Source organism: Vicugna pacos, chromosome 16 (assembly GCF_048564905.1).
Source record: "Vicugna pacos chromosome 16, VicPac4, whole genome shotgun sequence".
Taxonomy (NCBI): Eukaryota; Metazoa; Chordata; class Mammalia; order Artiodactyla; family Camelidae; genus Vicugna; species Vicugna pacos.
In genome coordinates, this window is record NC_133002.1 from 41,255,559 (window position 1) to 41,274,929 (window position 19,371).

Consider the following 19,371-nt stretch of genomic DNA (forward strand, 5'->3'; position numbering starts at 1 on the left):
ACGTTAACTGCCAAATGCAAACCAATCGGACGACGCTGGCTCTTTAAAAAATGAATGCAATCTTAGGCCAAATTTAAAAAGCAGGTTATCAAGAAGGGAGGTAAAAATCCTCTTTGTATTCTGCTTTCTTCAGATTACATCAAGAGACAGCGATTTTCAAGCGTGGGCCATGGACTCCTGGGAATCCCTGAAACCATTTCAGGGGATTCTCAAAGTCAAAACTACTTTCTTAATAATACTAAGACTTCATTTGAGCATCAGTGATAAGAAGAGACACACACATGCACACACACACCAGCGCTTAGGTAAGAAATAATCACCACGTCTCCCAGCCTCCTCCGCTATTAGAAAGCAATAAAATAACTCTAACAAAAGAGACACATCAGTGTGCCTGGAATTACCATTGTCCCATTAGATGCACCACCTGGGCAGCAGGCACAGCTGGCCCAGAAGATTCTGCAATGACTGGTGCATGGTCCCTCTGCTCAAGGGATTCACTCTTGGGTGAGGGAGACAATTACAGAAAGAGATCATTACAGAACTATCTCTTTGGTCCACACTGTCTCAACCACACTGAACAGCATGAGCAAGTGGTGCTGTTTTGAGCCTTTGCTTAAAATGTCCCTCCACTCCCGCCCCACCCCCGAGCTAGCAAAGAAAGCCCACCCATGTCCCCCTTCTGTGACAGCGGGTTTCCCACTGCAGCAGATCCAAACTGGAAGAGGGGAGATACTTCAACCTTAATTCAAGTTCTGAAATTTTATTTTTACCTAAGACTGGTTGTTTCAGTTAATGAATTGAGCCTCTGAAGAATGATCCTTCCCAGGCAGCTTTCCATCTGCCAGCCTCCAGGCCTCAACAGCTAGTGTGGCAGCACATGGTAGGGAAACACAAGGGCTTTCACAAATTGATGTATTTACTTCATTATTGGCTGATCAGTTGAGTGCTCACAGACGTGTCTGAGTCACTTTAAGTCACGTGACTGCGAGGATACAAACGCACGCTAGCTCATCCGCTGGCTGGGAGTCCTTGGTGGTCACTCACATCCCAACGTGGCTTCTCTCTGTGTCTTCTGGCTGCTCCGCCCACTCCAGCCAGTCATCCCGACATTCCCTGCTGCTCTCCCTCCTCCCTTTCTCCTCCTTTCCTCCCTCCCTTCACTCTTCCCACCTCCATCCTCTTTCCCTGTTGCTCTCCTTGCCCTCCTAAATCTGTAGTGTTTGGCAGATTCAGACAGACCTGTCTTAGCAGCTTTGTGACCCTGAAAAGGGGCTCAGCCTCTCTGAGCTCCCGTCTCCCCATCTGGCTCCCCAGGCTGAGTTTGGGTGAAGCACTTGGGTACTTTAGGGCTCATGACTCTTCGCCACGGCCCCAAGAGGCAGGTACAATCATCACTCCCCTAGAGAGACAGGGAAACTGAGGCTGAAGGAGGTGAGGTAAGTTACCCAGAGCAACTTGCGTGGAATTGGGATGCGACCCAGGTCTGCTTTCTCCACTGATTTCGGGCTCACATGACTGCTGTTCCTCCTGCCTTTTCTTCCAAGATGCAGGCAAAGTAGGGAAGAGCTGGTCAAAACAGATTGCAAGTTCGTGGCAGCCTGAAAGCGCTGGCGTTTCTCGCAGCTGCTCTGGTGTTCTTCCTTGTTTCACACAGGCTGCATACCACCGGCTCTGGGACACTGTACACTCAGTGAAGGCAAGGACCAGGGCTTCTGCTGCTCTGGGCAGGAAGGCGTGGTGTCAGCAAGAGCAGCTGCTGGGTAGACTGCTGGGCTCGGTGAAACTGAGGGCTCAGGGTGACAAGCAGGGACAGGGCAAGCCCACAATGAACTAAGACGTGGATGGCACTAGAGAGATGTGCAGAGCATGGCGGCAATGGCAGAGGACGGCTTCCTCCGACAGACATTTACCAGCACCCCCGCATACCATGTCCTGCGTCAGGCTCTTCAATTTTATCTTATTTAATCCTCACGAAGAAGGAAACTGGGCTTGAAGCCAACACCCTTGAAAAGCTGCTGAGCTGGGATTCAAACCCAGCTCTGTCTGGTTCTAAAACCCATGCTCTGTCCTCTGTACAGGCTGCCATCTGAGGGGACACCAGCTCCAGGTCTCAAAGAATGACATCCAGAGTAAATGAATCACTTTTAGAGCAAAGTGAGAAAACACATTCTCCCCAAACTTCCCATCATAATGGCTAGAAAAGCAAACATAAAGGATGCTGGGGACACAAGAAGACGAGAGAAGAACCGTCTGAGCAGATGTCAGCTTCTCCTACCCCTGATTTCCTGCTCCCAGCCAACGAGGCCAGTGGGTATCCCCAGACTGCTGCTGCTGTTAGTGCCAGGCAAAGTGAGGGCTCTCCACGGCAGTGTCTCCAAGGCAGCGTCACTCTTTAGGCCCTGGAGTCTCAGTTTTGTTTTTTATACTGCAAGACAGACAGATCATTAGGAGTGGGTGAGGGAAGCCAGTGGGGAAGGGAGGACCCGGGAAGTTCTGGGAACTGTGGTCACTAGACCTCAGTTGCCTCCTGCAAGGGCTTCTTGGAGGTGGTGGGACCCAGTCAGCAGGCACCAGATGGTCAAATCTCTGGTTGGTGCCAATGGAAAAGGAAGCTGATGGGGTTGGGGAGAGAGGATAACAAAGACATCGGGAACATTAGAACTAAAAATTGTGATGTGTCTAGGCTTCCTTTAAGCTGAGTCTTGCTCAGAGGGAAAAAAAAGAAATCTCAGGTTAGAAGACGACCCTCAGAAGCCATCTAGTCTGATCACTGAGTTTAAACAAGGAATCCCAGGGAAATTCTGGGAGCTGTGGTCACTAGACCTCAGCTGCCTCCTGCAAGGGCTTCTTGGAGGTGAGGTGGTGGAACCCACATCTGGAGGATCTGACTCAGAAGGACCAGGAGGTAGGATGTGCTCCAGCTCTCAAGGCTGTTCTAAGACCAAAGCGTAAGGACCAGCAAGCCCGTCTATATTCCTGACTCTCTCCCTGCCTCCACCAAAACAGGTACTTGAATGTTTCCTCAATAACCCTGCCTCACCGTGAATATCCCCAGAGACAGCCTTCCTCTCTGAGATATCGCAAGGCTGCTGCCAGCTTTGGCATTATTGCTGCCAGGAAAACCATTCTCTTCCTTCTTCCTGTGGCCCCATCTCAGCTTATTCAGCACTGGTCAGGCAGAAGTTTGCCTTTAGAGATTGAGGATGCACCCTCCCCTTGTAGTAAATGCAACCAGAAGGGCATCTGCCATCACCTCGGCTTCTGGAAGAGGGGAGCCGCTGGGTGGGGTGGCGCGGCGCGGTGCGGCACGGAGGCCTCTGTAGCACTGATTGTTCTCAGCTATGGGGCAGGGGCGACCCCTGGTGGCCACGGGGATTACAGCCATCAACCCCCAACTCGGAGGTGGAAGCCGGAGCCAAGCACTTACTTTGTTCAGGATCCAGTCGGCATCTTCAATGGCTCGTTTAATAATCTGCTGGATCCTCTCAGGGTTGTCCTCATCTGAATGAACTCGGAAACTCTAGAGGTTTAAGCATAAAATGACTAAGCAAAACGAATCACAGGACCAGCAGCTTCAGGGTACTAGTCACTGCGGGCACCGTATACTCAGCACCGCTCTCACCCCTCCACAGTCATGATGACACCACCCGGATATGAGGGAGCAGAGGCTCAGAAACTCGAACCTGCCGCTGAACCTTGGGGCTATTTAGCACCAACATCTGAACCCTGGGGCTATTTGACTACACAGCCTGTACTCCTACCAGCAGGGCAGCTGTAAAAAGGAAGACTAGCCCCAAGTTACCCCTAGAACAACCTGGGCCCAAAGGTTATCAGGCATCAGGGGCCTAAGGGAACCGTCCATCTCTGTTTCATCTGCTCTTCCCAGGAAGCTGCTTGCACCAGGGTGAGAGCTCTGCAAGGCTTCCCAACAGGAAAGACTAGGGTTTCTTGGACCCTGGCTGGAAAGCCACGCAGGGAAGGGAGGGGCAGCAGAGAGAATGGCTTTGGAAAATCCAGGCAGGCCCAGTGCAGAGCAGCTCAGGGCTACTGTTTGCTCTGACCAGACGTTCACCTTGAAAAGTAATGTGACATTCAGGTGCACAGGTGTGACACTCAAGGCCCTTCCAAAGAACTGGTTAATTCCTCTGACCTGTCACTCTCAACCCGACGCGTCCTCCTACTCAGCTCCAGGAGCACTTCAAATGCTCAGCTCCAGGCAGTCCTCCCTGACTCCCTCAGACAGCTAACCGCTCCCTTCTCCATGTTTCCACGGCCTTCTGTCGCTACCTCTATTTTTTTTACTTTCCACATTACATTTGTATTAATTTTAGTTTTTAACTTTTTTTTGAAATAATTTCTAACCCACAGAAAAACTGCAAGAGTAATACAAAAGAATTCCCTTCCAGAATCACCAATTGTTAACATCTTGCCACATTTGCTTTACCTTTCTCTCTTTATATGGGCTCACATACAATTTTTGGAAGCATTTAAAAGTTGCAGATTTCATGCCTTTAAGCCCTGACACTTCAAACTACACTACACTACAAACAACGGCATTCTCTTACATAACCACAGTAATCAAATCCAGAAAATTTAACACTGATGTAAGGCTGCCATTTAATCTACAGCCTGTATTCCATTTCATGAATTTCCCTAATAATGTCCCTTATGATCATTGTTTATTCTGGTCAAGGATCCTCTGGGATCACTCCTTATATTTAGCTGTCACATCTCTTTAGCCCCCTTTAAGCCAAAGCAGCTGTTTGCCTTTCTTTGTGTTTCATGTCGTTGACAAGTTTGATGAGTACAGGCCAGTTACAGGGTAGATAGTCACTCAGTTTGGGTTTACCTGATGTTTTCTCATGATTAAATTCGAGTTGTGCATTATTGGCAGGAATGCCTGTCAAAATGATGTTATGTCTCACACTCTATCTGAATTGCTGTATTTAAGCCTTGGTATGGAGCTGGTGTGCTGGATGACAAATTCTGTTTTCTGAACAGAACCAGAGAGAGGAGCTGGGCTGGCCAGCACTGCTTTTCAGTGGCTCTTACCAAGCTGCCACCCTGCTACCCCCGACCTGAAAGACCATCCCTGCCCGCTGCCCTGGCCTCCAATTCTGTGCCAAGCCCCTTATTACAGGAATCCCTCCCACCCCAAGACCACTACCCATTCCCACCTGCCGGACAGCATGCTTGTAATGCTCCTGAATGCCCTTGGTTGGCAGCTGCCGGCAACAGCGTAGCAGGTATCGGTAGAGCTGCAGTGGCCTCTGGACCAGCTCTGCCCCTGGCAGTGGGGCCATCGACAAGACTTCTATCCCTGGAAAACAAAGCGCATCACTTCTAGGCATCAAGCCAATCTTCAGCCCTGGCCCCCAGCTTCCAGTGCTCTGGAAGCAGACATATTTGATACAGTGCAGAGGCCAGGTCCCCTAATGCCACAGCCCACAGAACCCCGAGCTCAGGCTGGGCATTCAGTCCTGCAGAAGTCTCAGCCTGAGCAGGCCTGCAAGGACCAAAGGTGAGAGGCATAGCCTCATCCTGTCGTCTTCTTTCTGGAGACCGACTTCAGGTGGCGGGTAAGGAGGTTCATGACAGGCAGAGTAGGGGAGATAGACAGGAAGACCCTGTGTCGCAATCACTGAGAAACCAGGCAACTTGAGGCAACAGAGGGGAGAATGCCCAGAGGTCTGAGCCTCGCTACCGAAAGTGTGGTCCTGGACCAGTAGCGCTGACATCACCTAAGAGCTAATTAGAAACACAGAGTCTCACCCCAGACCTACTAGACAGAACCTGCAATTGAACAAGATGTCCCACAGGCTCCTGCCTGGACCTCTACCACTGCATCTTGCCTGGTGTCCCTGCCTGAAGCCTGTCACTCCCCAATTGCCTCCACACTGATGCCTGATTGAGCTCTGGAACCAGTTTGCTGGGCTCACCCACAGTCAGACCCAAGGAACTTCCCCCAGAACCCCGCAAACTGGCAAGGGCACCTCTTGCACCTCTGTACACACAGGATCCTTAGCATGAAGCTCCCTTCCCCATGTAAGGAACTTGTGTTCATCCTTCCAGGTCCAGCTCTGTGTCACTTCCTCTGGGAAGCCCTCCATGACTGTCCCTCCCTGAGGGGCTGAAGTGCCCTGTTTCTGGAGCTGTTACAGTGCTTCCCACACTGCTGGGGATTCATCTGCTGCCAGGGCTGCAGAGCCTGGCCCAGGCCCCAGCGCTTTGTGCCCTGTTTGTTGAACTGGCCTGAATGGAATCTGTTATCTCCTCTGCACAGACTTCTCCTCTCTGAAAGAGAAGCTCACTATGTTCCAAATGGAGGAGCTAAATGACCAAGATTAAGTGATGGGTCTTAGTTTTAAAATAACACGAAAACAACACAGACAACCCCCTCCCTCTCAAAAAAGAGAACCAGAATACTAAATCTCAGTACTAAATATTAATTTACCTTAAACTAGGAAAGGAAACTTCTTAAGTAGCTAGTTTCAGAGGCTCCTTCATTCCATTTCCAGCATATTATCTTCCTGGCAACAATAAATGTCTGTCTCCACAGCTGTATTTGCCAACTGCTCCTGGTACTTTGGCCCCTCACCTTACACTAGGGTGGGCAGATGACAGCCTGCTCCCACCTGGTAACATCCTGGGATGTGTGACTGGGGATTCTGCCCTTCCCATGTCTCTACCCACAAGGTCTGGGTGGGCTCCACTCCAGGCCTGACCAATCAGAGCTCTTCACCCAGATGGTAGCAGGGATTGGTTCACAGAGGGGCACATGACAAGCTGGTCCAATCAGAGCAAACCTCAACACCTCTGCAGGAGTGAGTGGAGAGGCTCTACTCTTCCCTCTAGACTTGATGCTCTGAGGACTTACCCCTCTCAGGGAAGCCATCCTGCCTCCTCTTCAAGCTTTAGACTGACACCACACAACAGATTGCAGAGCTGAGACCCTGAGTGAAACCAGGTCTGAAGAAGTCAGTTGAACCCAAAAACCATGCACCTGAAGGCAGTCCCATCCTGTATTTGGGTTTGTTGCCTTGTCACTTTCAACCAAGAGGATCTTGACAGATAGACAGATCTGCCCTCTCAGATTCCACTTCCCCATGAGCTCCAGTGGTTCCAGCTCGAAGGAAGAGTGCAAACAGGGCAAGGCTCTTCAAAAGGTCCTCCTGCCATGAATATCAACCTGCCAGTCTGACAAGCCACACTTCCACACAAAAAACAGTGGGGAACCGCATACTATGGGGACAAAGGCTTTCAAGGGCCACCACAGAGGACATACCACCGAAGTCCCCAACCTGATGGGCAGACTCCACTGGCAGGCTTCCCCAAACTATATAAAGCGCTAATCAAATATTGTAAAATGCTAGTCGTGTAACAGATGGTTACCATCTGCAGTCTTCAAAATTAACACTTGGAAAGAACACAACTTTGTTACATTACTTAAAAATCCAAGCAATACTTAGAAACCAACCCAGCAAGTATGGGCGGGAGATTATTTTCAGCTCAATTATAATACTTAGTCATTCTCAGTAATATCTAGCTGAGAATGCTTGTGTAGGTCCACTCAGAAGAGTTAAACTAAAGATGTTTTAATTTAATTTAAAGCATGGGTTTGCTATTATTTAAGGGGCAACGAACCTCACAGCATCATTGCTAAAACTGTAGTCAAACACTGGGAACACTTATTTCACATATCCTGCTCTTTGGACGTGACCTTACCCTCTCCACCTGGGCTCCCTGCCTCTGTAAAGACACCTCTGTCTTCCCAGGCAACCAAACCAAAGCGTTTACAGAGACAACCCAGACTCTTCCTTCTCCTCAATCCCCATGCCACTGGTCTCTAAGTCTTATCATATTCTACCTGGATGCCCCCCTCAAATCTGTCCCCTTCCCCATTTCCACAGCACATCCTTGGTTCAGACTTTTATTACAGCTCAGATGGACACCTGCAACAATTCCTGGCAGGTCTCCCTGTCTGCCAATCTATTCTCCATTCAACAGCCAGAGTGAATCTTTCCAAAACATAAATCTCAGCAGGTCTCATTCCTGCCTAAAACCCCTGATATCCACCCTATCCCCATCATTCATGACAACTTTTCCCAAAATGTGGCACAAATATGAAATTATTTTAAGCAGTTATGGACCAACATCTTTTTATTGTCATGATTTTATATTTATTTTCATGTGTAATGAGAAAACAAAATTCTGTTATCTCATAGGTATTATGACTTAAAACAGTTTAAAACGAATGAGAATAAAAGTGATTTTTAAAAATGTATCAAGCAAGTAAGAATGCAGTTGAAATGTGGATATGACAAGAATCATGAAAGTGGTACTGAAGTTTGGAAAAGCGCTGGTCTACAGAATAATATCCATTCTGTTTTCTGGGGCCTCCAAGGCCCCTTCTTGATCTGGCCCCTCCCCTCCACCACTCATCACATCACCTATCACTCGCTGCTGAGTCCAGGCAAACTGAGCTCTGAGTGGCCCACTCCATGACAGCCTGTGTCACATTCGCCTTTATGGTCTCAGCACACAGCATGCTTGGCATATAACAGATGTATTAAGGGTCTCCAGAGAGACAGAACCAATAGGATGGATGAGTGGGTTGGTAGGCAGGTAAATAAATAGGTAGGTAGGTAGGTAGGTAGGTAGATAGATAGATAGATAGATTTAAAAGGAATTGACTCACACGATGAATGAGGCTGGAAAGTTCAAAATCTGCAGAGCTGATATCCCAGTTTGAGTCTGAAGGCCAGCAGCTGCTGCAGAACCAGAAAGAGTCAATGCCCCAGTATGAAGGCCATGTCAGGCAGGAGAATTCTATCTTACTAGGGGAAGGTCAGTCTATTCTTCTAGTCTGGCTTTCAAGTGCTTGGATGAGGCCCACTCAACTGAGGGAGAGCTATCAGCTCCACTCAGTCTCCTGATTTAATTGTTAATCTCATCCAAAAACACTTTCACAGACACAACCCAAATGTCTGGCCAAATATCTGGGTACCCTGCAACCCAGTCAGGTTGACCCATACACTTAACCATCACAGATGTTCAACATCCATGTGTTCAATGAATCCCCCTGTTTCTGCCTATAACACTCCTATCTGCTTCCTACAGATCACCTGATCCTTCAACACTCAGCTCTGAGGTCTGGCACCTCCTCCTGGCAGCCCTCACTGACCAGGACTCCTGCCACCATCTTGCCACAGTGAGAGGCCTGTGGATACCTCCAACAGCCCACCTTGCATTCCCCAGGCTTCATCATCTCTTGCCGGGATTACTGCAAGGTTATTTACCTGCCCTCAGCCCCCTTCCCACCACCCTCCACGTGGCAGTCACAATGTTTTATCTAACTCCCAACTAAAAACTTCCCACAGCTGGATGTGACATGATATTGTGAATTACTATTATTAATTTCTTAGATATAATAACAATGTTGTGAGTATGTGGAAGGAAGTCCTGATTCTTGGGAGATCCAAGTGGACATATTTAGAGGTGATGTGTCATCAGTCTGCAACTTGCTTTCAGATGGTTCAGCAAAAACACAGAGGGGGAGGTTATAGCTCAGTGATAGAGTATGTGCTTACCACGCACGAGGTCATTGGTACAATCCCCAGTACCTCTATCAAAATAAATAAATAAATAAATAAACTTAATTACCACTCCCCCAAAATAAAAGAACACAGAAATAGAGAGAAGATAGAGCAAGAAAGAGAAAGCAAATGTGGCAAAATGCTAAGACTACATTTAGATGGCAGGTATAAGGGTGAACACTGTGATGTTATTTCAACTTCTATTTTGAAAATGTTCATAACAAAAAGTTATTTTAGAAAAACCCTTCCACCTCTTTCCATTACCTAGTGAATAGTCTTAAGCTCTTTAGGCTGATGCCAATTCCTAATGCATTCCTACCTGCCCAGATGCATTCTTCCTCACTCCTCCACCTGCCAGACACACTGACAAACCACCTATATAGTTCCTTTAATGATAAAAACAATCACCATCATCATCATTTCCAGTTACTACAACGGCCTTGCTGAGTACTTCTCCTGTGACGGGCACTATTCTAAACAATGCACATGAATTAACTAATTTTAATCTTCACAGCAACTCTACAAGAGGGTACCACTATGCTCACCTTTTACAGATAAAGAAATGGAGGTCAAAAGAAGGGAGGAGAGTTGTCCAGGGTCACACTGCTGTGAGTGCAGAAGCCAGGCTTTCCACGTAGGAAGTCTGGCTCCAGAGCCCGCGGTGGGTGCTGTCTGGAATACTAGCCCCAGCCCTTAAATGGACTTCTCATCCTGAACTGAATTTTTGTGTTTCTTCTTAACAGCCTCCCCTGCCCCCACCTTTCTTTTTAGGGGATGACTTCTTCCCACTGAGTTTGGCCTGCTGAGACTGCCAGCAGTGGCTCCATCTCTCCTGGCTGCAAGGAGAGCATTAGATCTCAGCTCGGCCAACAGACTCTTCCCCACCTCTGGAAATGGGTTCTTGAACGGTGTTACAGGGAAGCAGAAAATGAGTTCATGCACCGCTGTGTCGTGCATACTGATCAGCCTCTTCCTGCTGTGGACTGTCCCTGAAGGGGACCTGGCCTTCCAGAAATGTCCTGCCCAGTTCTCCAGCCCTCTCCCTTGATTCTGTGAGCTCCTAACACTCTTTCAATACATTGCTTTTTGGTTAATTCCTCCCCTTACCCCTCTCACCCCCACACAGAACTAGACTCTCTCCCTTACCTGTCTGCCCACAGCCCATTGTGCCTGCAGAAATCAACTCATGCTCAGGTGTTTGCCTGTCCAGGTCCCCAACCAGACCAAACTCCCCTGAGGGCAAGGGCTTGTCAGGTCCTCTGTCTCTGTTTCCTTGATGCCGAGCACAGCACGGAGCACAACGTGGACTCCTCCACAAATGCTTGCTGACTGAATAACCTCAAAATCCAATCAATCCCCAAATTTGAGAAAAAATTTGAGCCCAGCTTTCTCCCTGCCTTCAGGCAGGCCCTGGAGACAGTCCCGTCCCCTGCCCACTACACAGTGATGACCACTGCCCTCTGCACAGTCCTCCCTGCCTCGGTGCCCCCGCCATCCCCTCTGGCAGAGACACTGTCCCTCTCCCGTCCCACTACTCCAGGCCTTTTCCAGGCTCTCAGCCTCCCTCCACATCACCTGTGGGAACTCCCCACAGGCCACAGATGCCTCCCACCTCACTCAGTCCAGAGGCCATCAGATCAGAATATCCTCAACTCCCCTCCACCACAAAATCCATCCTGGCCTGAGAACTGACCGATGCACTAAGCATGCTGCATTTTTACAACCTTCTGACAAAAGGCATTATATCCCCATTTTGAAGATGTGGAAACTGAGGCTGAAAAGTGGGTGGACGTACCCACAAATAGACAGCTAGGGAGTGGTGGAGCTGGACTGTGGACTTTGGCTCCAACTCCAGTGCTCCAGCCTTCCTGAGTTCTTGAAGGAAAGGGGGCCTCTCCTTTTCCAAGGATCTGTTAGGCTCTCAGCACCTCCCTCCTGGATTCACCCAACACCCTTCCGAAATGTTGCCTCTTCAAACCCTCCCTCAGCCCAAATGAGCCTCTAAAAACCAAAATCTCATCTGTGAGCCCCTTGCTTGATGTCCTTTAATGCCCACAGAACAAACTCTAGGGTCATTAGTATGTGTGCTTGGTGGTGGGGGGTGGGTGAAGATTTTCCCCAATCAACCATGCATCTCTATCCCATCTGCAACCAAATCACCACGCACTCTACACTCTGTCTCCTCTGTCACTCCCATGGTGCCTGGCACACAGTCGTCACTCAATAGAGGGGTGTCAGGTTGAATCCTGCCTCTCCCCAACAACTTTCCTGTCACTGAGTACTGACTGAGTACTGACTGAGTCAAACAATGAAACACATGGTCCCAGTCATGGCAAGGCTAATATAGGATTACATAAGAGAGCACACGTGCCTGGTTCACAGTCCCCCTGGAAGAGTAGCAAAAGGAAAAACAGTATGTTATGATGCCCTTGTAATGCTTCTATCCAAAACAGGGACGGCCTGTTAAAGGAGCCTCTGGTGCAAACTGAGATCAGGAGAGGTTTGTGGATTTCATTGTTCAGTAGCTCTCTATACATGAGAGAGAGGAAAAAATACATCTTTTTTTCTTCCCCTTTCAAAGCAAGCTAAAGATCAGGTGAATTTTATTTAACTTCTTCCTGAATCAGAACTGAGTTCTGGTGACTCATCCTGCAGCCTTTAATGAATTAGTTATAATAAAAACACCTGAAGTAGCAGGCTCTCAGGAGATGTTAACTGAATGAATAGAAGAAACAGTCCAAAGTAGGCCGTCTTTCAAAACCAGGATGCCAAAGTGCTGAAGGCGGCCTTCTCCCATCCCGCATCAAAGAATCTCTTCTCATTGGGAGGGAGTCACCCAGCTTTTCTCCCTCAACGTGCTCCCTCCTGGCAGGGTGCTGAAAGTCCTTTCGGTTCTGAGCTAAGATCTGCCCTATAAAATGCTACTCTCTGGTCTGAACTCGGCCCTTTGGGACTAAAGTCTCCCTAACCTACCGCAAAGTCGGGTCTGTCATTATTCAAAGACAACCATCCCAACACCTCCCCCCTCCGCCACCCCCAGCCCTGGTCATTTCTCCTCCGAGATAACCATCCTATGACTGCCTCATCTCCCAGTGTGTCTCCATCTCACTCACCCTCCTCTCTTTGGACACCCACACACCTTCATTATCAATCTCACTCTTACACGTACTGTCCAGGGGGAAACCAGTCTGCTTGTGTTCTGACCGGCCCCGTGGGCGCTGGAGCTCAGGTGGCAATGTCACCTCCTTTACCTGGGAATCCAAGGAATGGAGCACAGAGTGCATTCTCTGCTCTGGCCCTCCCCGTGGCTCTGGCATTTGGCTTAAAGGAAACTTTTTCTCCATGAACTATTCTTAAGTGTGTTTCCCCAGCTTGTATGTTATTAATTCAGTCCAGAGTCACAATCTGCCACAATCTCTGGGGTCTATAATCCAACTCAATTTAGCACAACAAAAGCACAGAAATAATCACATGCCAGGGACGAGTGGGGTACAGAGAAAGAGCAACCTCAGCAAGCTGTGACAGTCACCCATGCAATGGCATTCAGAGCATCTAGCCCAGCTGTGACTCTGGACTCAAGGCCAGGACCACAGAGATGAATGGTCTAACATATTACCTGGCTCTCCTACCTGGAGCCTCTGCAGAGCTGCCGGCATGTCTTACTACCTGCCATCCAGGGAGTGATGAATGTGTGCCAGAGAGGAGTTGAGAGCATTACATGTGTTAACTCATGTATCCTGACAACAATCTTATGGAGGAGGTGTCATTAGCCCCATTTTATAGACGAGGAAACTGAAGCTCTGAGAGGTTAAGTAACTTGCCAGAGGCCACACGGCTAGTACGTGGTCAGGTGAGGAATCAAATCTAGGTCTGTTTTAGTCCAAAGCCCATGCCCTTACCTGCTTCTAAAATCACCTATGTCCATACCTGGGCCACTCACAAATCCTACCCAGATCGGAGTTAAGGACCCCACCGAGAACTCACCCCAGGGCTCATCAGGACCAGGTTCAAGCGAAAGCACTTGACTATTGCTACTATCCAGTATTTGTTTTTCAACTTTCTCCATAAAACCTTGCTCCATGATTTTCAGAAACCCAAGGACCTCATCCATAGATTCCCTCTGCACACAGATGAAAAAACAGGTCACCAGGCTAATGTCAATTACACAAACAACAAAAAGGGGCAACTAGGGAAGTGTTAAAAAAGCTCTCAGGAAATCAAACGAGAATGTGGCAGGATAAAGGAAAAGAGTTAAAATAAAGCCACAAAGGGAACTTCCTGGGAGCCAAGGGGTATCACCCTCACAGATGCTGAGAAACAAACCTTCGGCCCCCTTTAATTCCATTGTCTCTTTCCCTAACCTGTACTCTGACATAGGGCACCTAAAAATAAACGACGAAAAGTCATACATTTAAAATAAAAAACAGTAAGAAAAGAATGGAACTACAGAAAATAACCAGAAATTATGCCCTATTGAGCACTGACACAAGCTAAATTAAGCCTGCACAGGCCATTGTTTAAATATACAATTATTCTGCTGGATGGGGAAAGTCAAAACACAGGAACAGAGTGGTTCTGCTCCCTCCAACTCCGGGGCTCCATTCATGGTGCACACATCCTCCTAAGCTAGAGGTGGGGTGGCGATCCTCGCTCCTCCAGTTCCTCTCCCGCAAGGTCAAGGTTCTCAAGACCCACCCCTACCCCCAGGCTTCACACCTCTAAGGACACTACCTCGGTTCCCAGCTTTGTAAAAACGCCTCGCTTGGACTCTCCAAACACCTCCTAATCAGTCTCTGCTGCCAGTCCTACCCCCACAGTGCCACCCAAGGACACTTCCTAAAAAACACACCTTGTCACCCTTATTCTCCAAAACCTCTGTGCAATGTTCTTTACTCTCAGCTCTCAGAAATCTGGTTCCAACTTCCCTCATCAAACTCATGTTCTCTGGACTACTGCTCCCTCCTCTGTAAACTGGACAACATAAGATGAAGTTCATGGAGGGTGGTGGGGTACAGTTCACACAAGCTAACATAAGCACAGTTTCCAGCACAGGGACCGACACGTACCCGCTGCTTGGACGTCTTACCCTTTCCGTCTACCTGGCGACCTGTGCTCCTTGCTGTCAGCTTCTGGAGGACAGACTCTAGTATATTAGTCACCCCTCCACAGTTAACAGTGACTGCTCAGTAAACGTGTGTCAACTGATTCCCATTCGCCGAGAGAGGAACTAAAGCCAGGAGGAAGGGGGCTGTCCTGAAGTCACAAAGCCAGCAAGTGGCAGAGCCAGGTCTCAAACTCAAGTCCTTGAGCTCTGAATCTTCAGCTCTTTCAATCACACCTGCTGTCTCAAAGGCACCCTGAGCATTTATCAGTTTGAAGTGAACCTGGTGAGCTATTCCAGCCACAGCAAACCAGAAAAATCTTCCAAAGGCGAACGGGCTGGTCTCAGAGCAGAGCACTCAGCAACCTGAACTGAATCCTATGATATTAGACCGTTTTGTGCCAATGGCCTCCCCTCTCCCCCTACAGGCCACAACACACTCTGTTTGAGGGGAAAAGAAAGGAACTAGTGTTTTCTACCACGTATCAAATACTGGGCTGGGTACTTCATAGGAGCTACTTATTCAACAACCCTGTTACTCCTACTTTACAGAGGAAGAAAACTGAGGCTCAAGGTTACACAGAACTCAGTAAGAGCCAAAGTTGAGTTTCTCCCTTCCTAACTCTAGTGCTTTCTACACACATCCAGGGCTTGTCTCTGAGGACCCTGAAACTGCAAACTCCTGGACCCTTTTCCTCCATTGCTCCCTCTCCCGGCGGTCTCTCTTCGCAGCACCCAAGGATCCAAATCTCACTGAGTAGGCCTTCTCTGGTCACACTATAGTCCCTTTTATTTTTCTTCACAACATTCTTCACCTCAGCATATACTTAATATTTCTGTTTGTATTCATTCCCCCACTGGATTGTAAGCTCCAGAAGAGTAGGGAGTTTATTTTGTTTCTGCCTGTATCCCGAGTACAGCACAGTGTCTTACACACAGACGGCACATGTGTGTGTGCTGAAATGGTCACTGAGCACCAGGGTGCTAGGCGCTGGAGTTACAGAAACAATCAAGACAACCCCTGATCTCCACGAAACTTACACGTTAATAGGAGATAATAATAAAAGCCAACTGTCGAATTATAAATAAATACTACAAAGTGGAATTCAGGTCCCTGAGAGATTGATTCATGGGGTCCCTCACCCAGTCAAGGGTCAAAGAAGGTTTCTGGAAAAGGGGACAATAAATCTGAGGTCTGCAAAGTGGGTATAGAGGGAACATATCTCAACATAATAAAAGCTATATAGGACAAACCTACAGCCAGCATAGTTCTCAACGGTGAAAAACTCAAAAGCTTCCCACTAAAATCTGGGACAAGACAAGGATGCCCACTATCACCACTCCTATTCAACATAGTCCTGGAAGTCCTAGCCACAGCAATCAGGCAAGAGAAAGAAATAAAAGGGATCCAAATTGGAAAAGAAGAGGTAAAAGTGTCATTATATGCTGACGACATGTTACTATACATAGAAAACCCTAAAAGGTCCACACAAAAGCTACTAGAGCTGATTGAAGAATTCAGCAAGGTAGCAGGTTACAAAATTAATGTTCAAAAATCAGTTGCATTTCTTTACACTAACGATAAATCAACAGAAAAAGAAAGTAAAGAAACAATCCCCTTTAAAATAGCACCCAAAGTAATAAAATATCTGGGAATAAATCTAACCAAGGAGATGAAAGAATTATACACAGAAAACTATAAACCATTGATGAAGGAAATTAAAGAAGACTTTAAAAAATGGAAAGATATTCCATGCTCTTGGATTGGAAGAGTCAATATTGTTAAAATGGTCACACTGCCCAAGGCAATCTACAGATTTAATGCAATCCCTATCCAATTACCCAGGACATATTTCACAGAACTAGAACAAATCATAATAAAATTTATATGGAACCATCAAAGACCTAGAATTGCTAAAGCATTACTGAAGAGAAAGAAAGAGGCTGGAGGAATAACTCTCCCAGACTTCAGACAATACGATAGAGCTACAGTCATCAAGACAGCATGGTATTGGTACCAAAACAGACATAGGGACCAATGGAACAGAATAGAGAGCCCAGAAATGAACCCACAAACCTTTGGTCAACTCATCTTCGACAAAGGAGGCAAGAATATACAATGGAATAAAGACAGTCTCTTCAACAAATGGTGTTGGGAAAACTGGACAGCAGCATGTAAAACAATGAAGCTAGAACACACCCTTACACCATATACAAAAATCAACTCAAAATGGATTAAAGACTTAAACATAAGACAAGATACAATAAACCTCCTAGAGGAAAACATAGGCAAAACATTATCTGACATACATTTCAAAAATTTTCTCCTAGAAGAAATAAAAGCAAGAATAAACAAATGGGACCTAATGAAACTTACAAGCTTCTGCAGAGCAAAGGAAACTAGAAATAAAACAAGAAGAAAACCTACGGAATGGGAGAAAATTTTTGCAAGTGAAACCGACAAAGGCTTGATCTCCAAAATATATAAGCAGCTCATACGACTCAATAAGAAAAAAATAAACAACCCAATCCAAAAATGGGCAGAAGACCTAAACAAGCAATTCTCCAAGGAAGACATACAAATGATCAAAAAACACATGAAAAAATGTTCAATATCACTAATTATCAGAGAAATGCAAATCAAAACTACAATGAGGTATCACCTCACACCAGTCAGAATGGCCGTCATTCAAAAATCCACAAATGACAAATGCTGGAGAGGCTGTGGAGAAAGGGGAACCCACCTACACTGCTGGTGGGAATGCAGTTTGGTGCAGCCACTATGGAAAACAGTGTGGAGATTCCTCAAAAGACTAGGAATAGAATTATCATATGACCCAGGAATCCCACTCCTGGGCTTGTATCCAGAAGGAAATCTACTTCAGGATGACACCTGCACCCCAATGTTCATAGCAGCACTATTTACAATAGCCAAAACATGGAAACAGCCTAAATGTCCATCAACAGGTGACTGGATAAAGAAGATGTGGTATATTTATACAATGGAATACTACTCAGCCATAAAAACCGACAACATAATGCCATTTGCAGCAACATGGATGCTCCTAGAGAATGTCATTCTAAGTGAAGTAAGCCAGAAAGAGAAAGAAAAATACCATATGAGATCGCTCATATGTGGAATCTAAAAAACAAAAACAAAAACAAACAAACAAACAAAAGCAAAGCATAAATACAGGACAGAAAGACTCATGGACAGAGAATACAGACTTGTGGTTACCAGGGGGGTAGAGGGTGGGAAGGGATAGACTGGGATTTCAAAATTGTAGAATAGATAAACAAGATTACACTGTATAGCACAGGGAAATATACACAAAATGTTATAAATCACAGAGAAAAAAATGTGACAATGAGTGTGTATATGTCCATGAATGACTGAAAAATTGTGCTGAACACTGGAATTTGACACAACATTGTAAAATGATTATAAATCAATAAAAAATGTTAAAAAAAAAATCTGAGGTCTGAAGGACCGGTAGAGTTTGGCTGGGTGGAGGTGGAGATGGAGGTAGAAGGGGTGGTCAAAGCAGAAGGCAGCCTGCACCCTATGCATATATGAAAAGACACTGAATTTTTGCACTTTAAGTGGGTGAATTGTATGCTGTGTAAAAACAAACCAGAGATTAGTCCTAAGGGCTCAAGGGTTTCGGCCACCTAGTGACTAGATCTATTAACGCAGACAGGGAAATCAAAACGTGAAGGTGACTCCGGGTAAGCGCGCTCCGCGGGCGCCGCGGGCAGACGGGCGGTGGCGGGGCCAAGTCTGCTTTTTAAAAAGGGCAAACTGAGGCAGACCGCGAAGGTGTGCGTCCAACAAGGACGTATTTCACCGGCGGGCCCGGCGGCCGGCTTCGCACAGGCGCCTGCAGACGCCTGGCCTGCCCGTGGTCCCCCATCCCTCCCCGCGTCCTGGGGCCTCCTCAGCCTCGAGCCGCCCCCGCGAGGCCTGCGACGTGTCCGGGAGCCGCGCTCCTGGGCACACGGTTCTCCAAGAGAACGAGAGAGGCGGGGAGGGAAGGGGAGCGGCGCGGGTCTTCCACAGGCCACGTCAGGCCGAGGGCGCCGGAGGCCTCCCATCCCCAGCCCGTCCCCGCCTCCCGGGTGCCTCTGGCCCCCATGAGCCCGCCCCCGCCATCCGCCGGCGCCGCGCTGCTCACCCGCCTCCACTGAGGTACTTCAACCGCGGCCACGGCGGACGCGGCGGCCACGAGTGCGCCTGCGCTCCCTGACCAGTCAAGCACCGCCCCCGCCTGGCGACTGTGAGCCGCGCGCCCTCTGCTGGCCGCGCGCGGAACTCGGGGTCTGTTTAGGAGGGAACCCCTTCCCTGATCTGAGCCCACCCGATTGAAAAAGAAAGTTGTCCTACTAACACTGTTCTTTGCCTTAAACACTCACTCTTCCTTTTGGCTTCTGCTGCCTCTGAGAGAAGCCCTGAAGGCAGGCTCTCCCCATTTCCCTGAGTATGGATTGCTGCTTAAATATGAGGGGTGTTCAAGATCGGTGAAAAGCCTTGCGGAAGGACTTTTGCTAAACCTCCTGTGGTGATGACAGGAATTATATTTGGATGGGAATCTGCGTTTTGAGTCATTTCGTCAAATTACAGTCCCATAACACCTGTCAAAAAGAATAAATATGACAGTAATAGGCATGCTTCCT

At 47.7% G+C, this 19,371-nt stretch overlaps 1 protein-coding gene across 2 annotated transcripts; it reads right to left on the reverse strand.

The window, feature by feature from the left end:
- Positions 1 to 744: 744 nt before the first annotated feature.
- Positions 745 to 18,941, reverse strand: LYRM9 (LYR motif containing 9). Of its 2 annotated transcripts, XM_072939003.1 has the most exons (5): positions 18,873 to 18,900; positions 8,701 to 8,771; positions 5,178 to 5,320; positions 3,428 to 3,520; positions 771 to 2,425 (listed from the first exon to the last, which is right to left on the reverse strand). In XM_072939003.1, exons 3-5 carry the CDS (start codon positions 5,301 to 5,303, stop codon positions 2,408 to 2,410), a joined length of 237 nt encoding a protein of 78 aa, XP_072795104.1. In that variant the 5' UTR covers positions 5,304 to 5,320; positions 8,701 to 8,771; positions 18,873 to 18,900; the 3' UTR covers positions 771 to 2,407. The 2 variants fall into 2 exon arrangements, with proteins under 2 accessions (XP_072795103.1, XP_072795104.1); XM_072939002.1 differs by lacking the exon at positions 8,701 to 8,771 and having other exon boundaries at positions 745 to 2,425; positions 18,873 to 18,941.
- Positions 18,942 to 19,371: the final 430 nt, after the last annotated feature.